The 11790-nt window shown below is 32.7% G+C and overlaps 1 protein-coding gene across 1 annotated transcript; it reads right to left on the reverse strand.

The window, feature by feature from the left end:
- Positions 1-390: 390 nt before the first annotated feature.
- LOC116013254 (splicing factor U2af large subunit A-like) lies at positions 391-6630 on the reverse strand. The gene is made up of 13 exons (XM_031252912.1): positions 6508-6630; positions 5438-5661; positions 4795-4992; positions 4232-4302; positions 3547-3620; positions 3422-3466; positions 2801-2860; positions 2612-2672; positions 2422-2534; positions 1855-2301; positions 1600-1735; positions 1255-1322; positions 391-784 (listed from the first exon to the last, which is right to left on the reverse strand). Exons 1-13 carry the CDS (start codon positions 6628-6630, stop codon positions 647-649), a joined length of 1758 nt encoding a protein of 585 aa, XP_031108772.1. The 3' UTR covers positions 391-646.
- Positions 6631-11790: the final 5160 nt, after the last annotated feature.

Below are 11790 nucleotides of genomic sequence, written 5' to 3' on the forward strand. Positions count from 1 at the left end.
TTTAACTCTTTTTTAACCCAACCTTTCACCCAAAATATTGGCATTTGGCTTGTTTATAATAAGATTTAAAAAAAAAATTTGTTTCTTGATAGTAGTGTTTATTGTTTAATGGCTTATGGGATGGCCAAGATAAATGATCGTTAAATTTACAGGAAAAAAAAACTAGTGAATATACTAAGATTGATAAATCTTATTACAACTCATCATTAAGTCAAGGCCAAAGTTAATGCAAATTTTAAACATTCACCATTCATCAACTACAAAAGCATATACTCAATGCATGTGTTTAACCTCAATATCAACAATTTATTTTACAAATAATAGATTAATTATAATTACTTATTATATGTGGACTTTAATAAAAAAAATTATTTACATATAAATTAAAAATTATTTTGAATATTCTAAAAATTCATTTAAGTCTATAATTTTGAGGGGATAGAGCAAAGAGTATATACAAATGACGATCAGTCAAAAATGCCAAATACAAATAGTCGAAGGGCACTTATGTTCAAATTAGAAAATCTATTTGTTCAAGGAAGAGGCTTTCTACCAAAGGCGGACTGAGATGTAGTCAGATTAGTTATTTAGTTCGCAGTTTAGTACACAACAATCTAATCCGGGATGGGAGGTGGAAGAAAAGAGACTAGCCCTCGTAGTCCCCCTGAGAGAATTTATTCTCAGGATAGAAGGCTGCAACCACTGGATTTCCACCAAATTTTCTTCCATGTAATCCTGCTTGAGCTTTCGTAGAACTCTCAATATCAGCGTACTCCAAAAACACCTGTGGAAAATACAATATCAATCAACAGTTTTTTTTTGGGTGATAAGGGAAACTCTTTGTATAATAACCCGCAAACTACATAGGAGAGGTAAACCACACTAGAAAGACACAGTGTGCCAGGCTCGACAAAAAAAGTGTTGACAAGAATTGAGCTCTGACTTTTAAGTTTTAAGTACGAGAATCATGCTATACCCACTTTTTGGGCATCATTCAACAGTTTTAACTTCTGGCATTGGGTGCACATCACATTTCTTTACAATTTCATCAAGTTAAATGAAGAAAATCATGAAACACTGCTGAGGGCAAATAATAATTTTATTAACAGGAGAGAGGAGTTACACTATATACCAATAACACCGATCAGTTGGTACCCCTAATAATCAAGCACACAAAAAATAGACCCCAATAATTCAACATGTCAAGTATCACATTTAGGTAGGAAGCACTGCACCAACACAGTTTTTACTAACCTTTCCCACTCCAGGCATAGGCTCACCATTAGGATTTGGGCGAGGGATTACCACATTAACTAAAGTACCTACAGCATAAATGTGCAAAGAAAGGACATGAAAATGAGATCCTTAATTGGTTCAAGATTAAACAGAATAAAGTGCATAATGAAATCTGAAAAATACATATTCAATCCAGAAATAAGCTGATTTAGCAGGAAGAACCGAAGAACTTCAGTCCAGAAAAAGGTAAGGTAGATTCAACATGGTGGGGGAAGGGATTGTCACAATAGTGTTTGATAGTCAATTAGGAAAGGAAAATGAAAAATCTCATATGCACTAGAGTGTGAAGAGGAATGTATTTACCAAACTTCCCACATTCAGTTCTCATATCCTCCACAATATCCTCATACTCTTCATCATTTCTGAGCTCTTCCGCACTAACTACATTGGTTAGGCATAACACCTTTGTGGGCAGTCCACCAGGTTGTAACATGAACCTCTGCAAAGACAAGTCAGTGTCCATCTTTTGTTCAAGGGAGCATATATTCAACCACTTGAGAAAACATTTGCTATAGACATAAAGATATCTGGGCCACAACAAAAGGAAATATTATCTACCTGCAATGCTATTTGCTGATGTGCATGCATTAAAATGCTTTCTTGCTCTGGTTTAGGCTGCAATGAACCCTGGCTGGCACGCCTAACAGTTAAAGTTTTATCACCCATCTTAATCCCATTAAGAGCTGCACAAGCAATATCAGTAACTGAAACATCTTGGTATACACAAAAGGCATAGCCTTTTGAATTTCCAGTTTCCCTATCCTTCACAAGATTAAAACCCCGAAGTGTCCCAAAAGACTCTAGCAGCTCCCGGATCTGTGCCTCAGTGAAATAATAGGGGAGACCACCCACAAATATACGGTCAGGACCCTCAAGACCACCAGTAGATCCTGGACTTAACCCAACAGCTGCAAGATTCAGGTTTGGACATGGTTGGCTTGGACCAAGAGCAGCAGCAAGAGATGGATTATAATCAGTTGGTCTTCTGACCTTAACTGGTGTTCCCTGCAGGAAAAAAACGCATGTGTAACAGTCCTGAATTGTGTGTTCCCAATATCTGCATCCAGACAGCTCAAAGAAAATATAATGACCCACGTGAGCTCAGGAGCATGAAATGTTCAGTACCTCAAGTATAATGCCGTCTAAGGCCATTGCATTGCTGGCCTCCTCAACTGATCTCATCTCAACAAAGGCAAATTTCTTCTCGTGATTTATGTAAACATTGACAACAGCGTCACCTATACATCATGAAATGAGTATTAAGCAATTATAATTAAATGTATAGAACAAATTATAATATAAGTGTTCAACAAACCTGGACCAGCAGTGTTTCCACCAATTGCAGACATTACGTGGTTAAAGAAAGTGGCCACTGACTGCATGAAAATTTATAAAACAAAATTCCACTTAACTATATCAAGCAACCAAATCATTGTCAGAAGTTCAAAAAGAATTAAAATATAACAAAGTAAAGAACAAATGATCAACATGTGGGGCAAATTACCTGTTCATTAGCACTTGGAGGGAGTCCACCAACATAAACTCGCCGTGCATGTCTAGTAGCCTATTTTACACAATTTAAAAAATAAAAAATAAAAAATCAAAGGGAGTGCATAAACCATTAAACTCACTTGTAAGCTCAAATTGAATTCCATGGTTTAGTTTCACAAATTTCTAATATTCCCTTAGTCCAAAAAAAAAAAGGACTTCCTAAGTTGCTTTCTAAGTGTCAACACAATCTAACTTTTGCCTTCTTTTAAGGCATATTTCTATAACATTTTTGGATAACAATTCTAGGGTTGAGGCATTGTTTCTGTTTCACATGAATTACACAATAAATAGTGTCTTGGAGTCTAGGAAACTTCTTTTTTTTTTTTTTTTTTTTTTTTGGGGGGAGGGAGTATAAATGTTTATGAGAAATTATCTTGTAATAGAGGATGATGCCATAGAACTTTTCTAGTCAAAATGCCTAACAACAAATTGAAAGTTTATGAGAAATTGGCTTTTTAAAAAAAAAAAAAAAAAAATTAGTAGCAACCACTTTGGTATATCCAATTCCTAAGTCCAAACTTCAACTTGAGATGCAGGGATAACATTAAACTTCTAGACCAGTGATAGGAGAGACCTGTTGAGTCATCGCCTGAACTGGCATAACAGAAAGAGCTCCCAACTGCCATAAACAAGCAAAAAGAATTAAAATATTAATTCAAAAGTTCTAATGTGAATGAATATTAGATAGTTGCAGAATACCTGTCCAGGAGCCAAAGGAAAGATATTTGGAAATATTCCAGAAATAGGAGTAGGAGTCCCTAGCATCTGCTGACCTGTACATCTCAAACGAATGAAAATGAGGAAATTATACTTTGATGGTAAGGACCGTCTTGACACATTAGCTATTTCTCCAGTGGTAACTGAGGCGTATGAAAAAAGAACTCCCTTGTAATAAATAGTTGGTACCACAAAATATTTGACATAAGTATCAAATAAAAAACTTGAAAAGCTACCAAACAGGAAATTCCTGGTTGAAGATGAAAGAGACCTTTATTTTCTTCCTTGTACATAAAAGCTACAGAGGTCGGCTCACACCCATTGTCAGCACAGTGGGCCTACTAGCCCATTATTGCCTTCTTAGAACATAAGATATGACATACAAAAAAAACAAACAACACCAAAGACAACAAGAAAGCAGAAACACTCTCAGTTTCAGAATGATTTCACTAAGTAAACAATTAAATTGGAACTAACAGTTGATCTAGGGACGAGAAGTCTATATTGGTCTTGGTGCAAAATCAAAGAACCAAGGACACTTACCGAAATGAAACCATGCATTTTGATAAGAACTTTCCACACTACGTCCAAAAGAAGGGGGAAAAAACAAAAAAGATGGCAGTTATCAAGATATTATATTGGTAAAAATGAAAGAATAAATAATTACCTGTAACACTGGGAGCACCAGGTAACATTGCAGAAGCAGGAGGAGCCATGTCGAAGCCACTGATCCTTTTGCTGAAAACAAACATCATTACTACCATTTATATCAACAACCAAGGATGCAGAGAGACAAACAAGTGCAAATCACTTTGATCAGTTTATCTATATGGAATGAAAGGAATAGAGAATATGATAAAATCAACACAACAAAGATTTAACTATTACATCAGCCCAAAAAGCAATTTCCATGGCATAGTGCATTCACTTCTCCAACACAGGGAACCCGTAAAAAGGTTATACCCTCTTTACCAATAGCATAACACCATGACCAGAGTTTCCTTAGACAATTGCTAAGGCTGATCCAACACTCCTACATGGATCTATCTATGCCCCAAAAGTGCCCTCAGTCACTACTCGGTAAGAATGTTCATTCCCCCCTGTCCTTGACCAAAGAGATAACTAGATGTATTCAAAGAAGACAGGAATATTCTACAATAGAATTAGCTAAAATATTTTAGTACTAAATACTAGAAGAGTTCTGAAATCAAAAGCAAATTAGCACTTTACCTCTTTGATCTTGATCGAGATCGGGACCTTGACCTTGATCTATGATCAGATCTACCCCTAGACCGGGATCTATGTTTGTGCCTTTCCTCTCTATCTCTGTCATAGGATTTGGACCTGACTCTGTGACTTTCCTCTCTATCTCTGTCGAAGGATTTAGATCGATGGCTACGTCTCTCCTCTCTATCACGGTCTCTGTGCCTGCAGGCAAGAATAGGACCATTCAAACAAAACATGCAAGATTATTGTCTAAAGAGTAATATTTTGATATATCACTCAGCCAAAATATGTCAAGAAACATCATTATACATGATTGTTAAAAACAACTACAGCAATTAAAATTGGCCTGAATAGGACACTTCTGTCATAGTATTATGAAATCCCATGACTATACTACATCAAATTGTACTGCTCAAAAGAGTCAATTTACACGACTCAAATTAATGTTTATCACAAACTAGAACTTGTATCATAAAATTTTAGTGGTTAATGCAATCTGGAAAATGTTGATTCTATTGCAGCCCTTTGCACTATCAAAGCATGACCCTATATTAAAAGACTAGGGAAAATATAGACATCATTATCCTACTGGCAAACAATAGAACCAATGCATATAGAAAGAAAGTTGCCACAGGTATCCTCGCACCTATCAGAGTCCTGACCATTGTAATGATCTTCATTATCAGCATCATCATCTCTATCTCTGGTTCTCCTCCTCTCGCTTCTATCCCTGTGGTGGCGATCATGATCCTTCTCTCGACCCCTATCCTTTTCTCTATCTCTTTCTCTTTCTCTATCTTTATCACGCCCTCTCTCTCTTTCCTTGTCCCTGCTTCTAGAAGATTCTTTTTCATCCTCATTGTCACTATGCTGAAGAGTACAACATTGGAAGCTTAAGCAGAAAAGAAAGCTATATAGAGACAAATAATACAGATCTTCAAAGCCAGGAAGCAGGATGTAGTTTTCATAAACAAACATAAAAGATAGTATTTTGCCTTCAAATAGAGGAATTCACTTTACATAGTTTCAATAACAATCCCTTCAAATAGAGGAATTCACTTTATATAGTTTCAATAACAATCTCTGCAAAGTAATTCGAGTATAACAAATAGTATTTTGAGAGTAACCTCAAGCAAAGAACAGAACTGGCACATCTCGTTGAAATTGGTAATATTTAACTAATTCATCAAAATACACTTGATACAATAAACAAAATATCAACGATGCCAAGGCAAAAGACTTATATTTAATTAAAGATACTTAAAAGTAGTTGAAATTTGCACTTGTGCCTAGGAAATCTGGTTTATACAGGATTTTTGAAAAAAAAAAATTAGATATGTGGAAATCCTGCTTTTACAGTTGTGGCTTTGTGGATACAATTTTGTCATTCGCATAACTGATGATAAAAAAAAATAAAAAAATAAAAAACACTGTACAAGCACTCCGGTAGCAAGCATCAAAGATGAAGACATGAAGTAGAACCAAAGTCCTTCCAAGCATACAGTTACAGTTCATAGTCATTTCAGCCAACCCAATCCTATAGTTACAGATTGAAGAATATAAACAAGATAGGTGGTGTCTTTACCAGCTTCAGATAACTAAGGTGCTTACAAATTAAAATCCAAAAGTCACTTGAGAAAGAAGCAGTTCCTAAACTACAACTTTTATGAATGAAAAGTTACTTCCATGACATAATTCACCAAAAGTTTTCAGTACCTTAGAGCTCGATCTCTTCTTTGAGCTATAATCACCATCCTGATTATTGTGTCCAGCTGCATCATTCTCTCCAGCCATTCGAGTAGGTGTAAGTTGAGTTGAACCATTTTCAGTGGGATCCATAGAAATCATCACCTAATTCCAAGTATATTTAGTCAATTTCAAAATNAAAAAAAAAAAAAAAAAAAAAAAAAAAAAAAAAAAAAAAAAAGAAAAAAGAAAAAAGCATTACAATCAATTACTCCAAATCCATTTCTCTACAAAGTATTAAAAAAAAAAAATAAATAAATAAATAAAAAATAGAAGTATCAAACTAAAATTAAGATCGACTACTCCAAATTCCGTAACCTACAAATCATCAAAGACTTAGAAATTTCAAATTAAAATTGCAATCAATTGCTCAAAATTCTTTTATGAGTTTTATTTTCAAATCATAAAGAACCTAAAAATTTCACTCTAATTCCAACTAAAATAACAATCAATTACTCCAAATTCATTTAGCTAAAAATCCTCTCAAGGACTTAGAAATTTCAAAATAATTCAAACAGAAGTTAGGATCAATTACTCCACATGCCTTTACCTACAAATACCAGAAAAAATTAAAATTTTCAAACTAAATTGCCAATCAATTATTCCAAATCTTTAACCTACAAATCTCAAGATCTTTAAAAAAAAATGAAACAATTGTAGCAGCATAGTATACGATACGAAACTTACTTGTCAAAACACGTTAAGCGTCAAGCTAAAAATCGTAGCGATGCTACAATTTCACAATACAAAAATGCGGAAACGAATACATTACATACACATTGAGTACGAATATGCATAAAAAACATGAGAATGCATGTGATGAGATAGAAATTAATTAGAATGAAGCTTCGAAGTCTGAGAATCTACCGGTCTGACTAGGACTCGTTCCGTTAGCGAAGAGTTCTGGAGGGTGTAAGGTCCTGTATTTCTCGTTTCCAGAATCTACCGAGTTTCCTAATTTGGGAGCGGGCACCAGTTTGCTAACCCAGAATCTCAAACTCTATTTTAATTCGATGGGCTTTCGCAAAACGGCCTGGACACCTGGACTGTTCCGAATCTCGGACCAATTCAGCATGGGCTGAGTTTAAATCGGTCTAGTTGTCGCCTCTATTCATAAATCCAATAGTGATGTCATGAACACAGGCCCTTGCAAGATGGACCCGGATCAAAATACACAATTTATATACTGAATATTCATAATTTACATACTGAATGTTCACTATTTAAATTATGAACATTCACTATGTAAATTGTGAACATTTAGTATATAAAATTGTGAAAATTCAATATATAAATTGTGAACATCCAATAGATAAATTGTGAACATTCACTATATAAAATTATGAACATCTAATATGCAAATTGTGAACATATAATACATAAATTATGTATTTTTATACGTGGTTCACCTTATAAGGTGGACCCGAGTCCACAGAATAATTTGTCTCCTACGTCATATTAGGCTATTCGCATTTAGGGATGATACCAGATGAGGGGAGAACGGAAAGTTATGTTTACTTTAAGAAATTGTTCTATATTTTTATAATTTTTCTTTTTTTAATTTTAATTCTCTATTTTTATATAAAATTTATTTATTAACACTTTTAATTTTTTATATTAATGTTATAAAATTAACACAAGTTTAATTTCAAGTATTATTTTTGAATAAGTTTGGCTTAAATAGAATAAATATAAATTTTATTTTTAAGTATAATATATGTAAAATATTTACATTTGATATCTTAATTAAATTTATATACGTATATAACATAACTAAAAATATTTATAACAAAAAAAAAACTAAAAACATATCCGAACAAATACTCTATTATGTTCACCTAAAAGTTAGTTGAGATAATATTAATATTTGTTTAAACTAATATTTAAAATACTTTTGGTTATATTCATTTGAATGGCCTCTCTCTCTCTCTCTCTATATATATATATATATATATATATATATATATATATATATATATATATATATATATATATATGCAAAGAATTTTGAACACTATGACAATGACAAGGAGGGAAGAAACTAAGAAAACGTGATTGAAGGAAAGAAGTAATTGAAATACACTAAGGCTGTGTTTGGAAAGTAAGAAAATGACTTCTGGAAAATATTTTCTGGAAAATGAGTCATTTTCCGAAAAACAGTTTGATTTCCAATGTTTGGTTACATTCTGGAAAACTGTCTTTGTGTGTTTGGGTTATTTTCCGGAAAATGAGTGGAAATGTATATTTATATATTTTTATTATTTTATTTAAAATATAAAAATATATAAATTAATAATATTTATTATAAATAAAATAAAAAAATTCAAAAAAAAAAAAAACAGCGATGTCGTTGCTCTGGTTTCGCCGGAAACCAGNAAAAAACAGCGATGTCGTTGCTCTGGTTTCGCCGGAAACCAGACCAGCGACCACTGCTCTGGTTTCCGGCCAGCCCTGTCGGAAACCAGTCCGCCGGACTGAAAGAGGAAAATCAGTCAGCCGTCCCTCTCTCAAAAACACCATGTTCTCCTTGGGCGGAAGCCATTTTCCGCCAAAATAGACTCATTTTCCCCAGTCAACGGAAATCATTTTCCGTTGACTGGATTTTCCAATGCTTGCCAAACACCCAAAGCCCGGAAAATGATTTCCGGAAATCATTTTCCGGGTTTCCAAACACACCCTAAGAAGAAAATCCCTAAAAAAAAAAAAAACATTGTAATATATAATGAATGAGAATGTTGACTTTGGAGGGGAAAAGAGACAGAGGTGTAACAAGAAATTAAACAAAGTCCTTATTCTATTGGAACCAAAGTGTACGTCATCATGTGTGTTAACAAATGTTGTTTTAAAGTTGTGTTGGTATCTAGCAAATATTCTCCTTCTCATCAACTTTTGGTACGATTTTATCATCATCATTTGAATAATTTTTTTTTATATGTGGCAATTTGTGAGTGGTTACCTATCATCTAAGAAGATCATTGCCCTCACAATAGGGTACCCAAATTTTTTTTACTTCTATTTTTATTTTTAAAATTTCTACACACAATTAGCAATTGGTAGTTAGTTTACTACTCCGTATATATTAAGATTATACTTGTATGAATTATGATACATATTATAGTTTCTCAACTAAGTTATATGATACATATTTATAGTTGGAAAGAATAGAAACTAGTGAAGGATAATATTTACTTTAATTTCTGTTTGAACAAATTTAATTTGGATTACCACGATAGTGGAGTACGAGTTGGAATATACAATTGATTTTTATTTTTTTTTTGGTTTGGTGAGATCGTCTCACTCATGACGGGCATTAATTGATCCTTCTAAACGTAGTCCTGTTGGCATCAGCATAAAGGAGCTCCAGCATCTCTTGGAAAAAAAAAAAAAAGAGTAGCAGAATAAAACATGTATATATAGGATTTATATCACTAATTAACGTACAGCTCATGTTGTCGATAAGTTCTTAGAAAAAGACAATGTTTGATTATTTCATATGTTGTGGTTCTGGACTGCAAATGAACATACAATCTGTAACCTTACATATATATATATATATATATATATATATATATATATATATATATATATATATATATATATCCCTAATAATAAGATGTCAAAAGTGCAATTTAAGTCTAGTAATAGGGTAGATATGGTAGAGTTGTTGTTACTGGTTCTCATTAAGCCCCTACGTTGACCTCAAATGGTGCTTTAATTAAACACTGATTAAGGAAGCCAAATTGGGATTAACATTCCCATTTTATTTTATATTGTTTTTGTACATAAAAAAAAAAAGGACAATATGTGTCTGAAAGTTATGGCTAATTTGGTAGAGCATGATTCTCAACTCGTACTAGTGCAATTTAGCTCTCTTGTGTATTATTCTTAGATGGTGGCTATAGAGATTTTTTAAAATTATTGCATCTTAATAGGTGTATTATTCAAATGTGATTGTTAATTGGGAAGACTAAGTTCAACATCTTTCTATCGAAATTAAATGTGGCACTGATTGTTACGCTAGTATAAGAAAATAAAATTACACCTTTGCTATTAGCTATAGCTTTTGACATGCTTGGAGGGTCAAATCTAGTATCCTGAAATAAAGTTGCATTGTCCGAGTCTAAATAATTTATTCTCTTATGAACATTTTTGATTAGTTTAAGCATATGATTAATTGTGTCTCAAGCAAACGTTATTAATTACTCAATATAGTCAATAACCCTACTCTATTAATGTCCCAAAATAACAATGATAAATAAATACATGTTAAGCATTTTATAAGATTCTTGTCATGGACTGTTTCTAAAGACCTAAACTACTATATATATCTGACCTTTGAGATATCTGCTTAAAGAATAAAATAAAAGATTTGCATAAAATTGTACTTAATTAAGATTTGCTTAATATGAACAAATCTATGTTACATAAGAAATCTGATTAAGAAATTAAACATTTTTTAATATAATGAAATTACATGTATACTCCCTATTTTATGGTGCTTTAGAACATTATAGAACAAGATCACAAATTAAAAGCAACTGTTGATAAGATTTAGATGGTTTATCTAATTAAGACGTCGGGTAATCCCTAGTTAAGTTGACGAAACAATTAGTTTGGTAATCACAAGGTTTCAAGTTGTCTGTGGGAGCTGTTCATTAGCTTTCTTGGTTTGAGTTGGTCAGCTATGTGCAATTTAAGTTGGTTTATCTTTTTTTGGTCATTTTTCTACTAGGATTACAAAATAAATTTCACTTAAAGCACATCTCTAAGTAATGATTGTGGACTTTCCAGTAAATTATATATATATACATATATATATATATATATATATATATATATAAAGGTGATATTAAGGTTATCATCCTCACTATCACTAACTATGTGTAGAAGTCTTCACAAATTAAAATAGAAGTAAATATCTTTGGTACCCTATTGTGAGGGCAAGGATCTTCTTTGATGATATGAAACCACTAAGAAATTACCACATATAAATTTTGTATTCAAATGATAATAAAATCGTATGTACCAAATAAATGTTGATGAGAAAGGAGAATATTTGTTAGACCTACACCAACACAACGACTTTAAAAAGAAATTATGTGAACACACATGACGTTGGTTCCCAATAGAATAAGGTTTCATAAAGATTTCCATGTTTAAGGAATTTGTTTTCTTCTTACATCTATGAGTTTTTTTTGTTTTTGTTTTTTTTGAAGGATTTTGTGTTTCAATAACTTCTTTCCCATGATGAAG

Source organism: Ipomoea triloba, chromosome 3 (genome assembly GCF_003576645.1).
Source record: "Ipomoea triloba cultivar NCNSP0323 chromosome 3, ASM357664v1".
Taxonomy (NCBI): domain Eukaryota; kingdom Viridiplantae; phylum Streptophyta; class Magnoliopsida; order Solanales; family Convolvulaceae; genus Ipomoea; species Ipomoea triloba.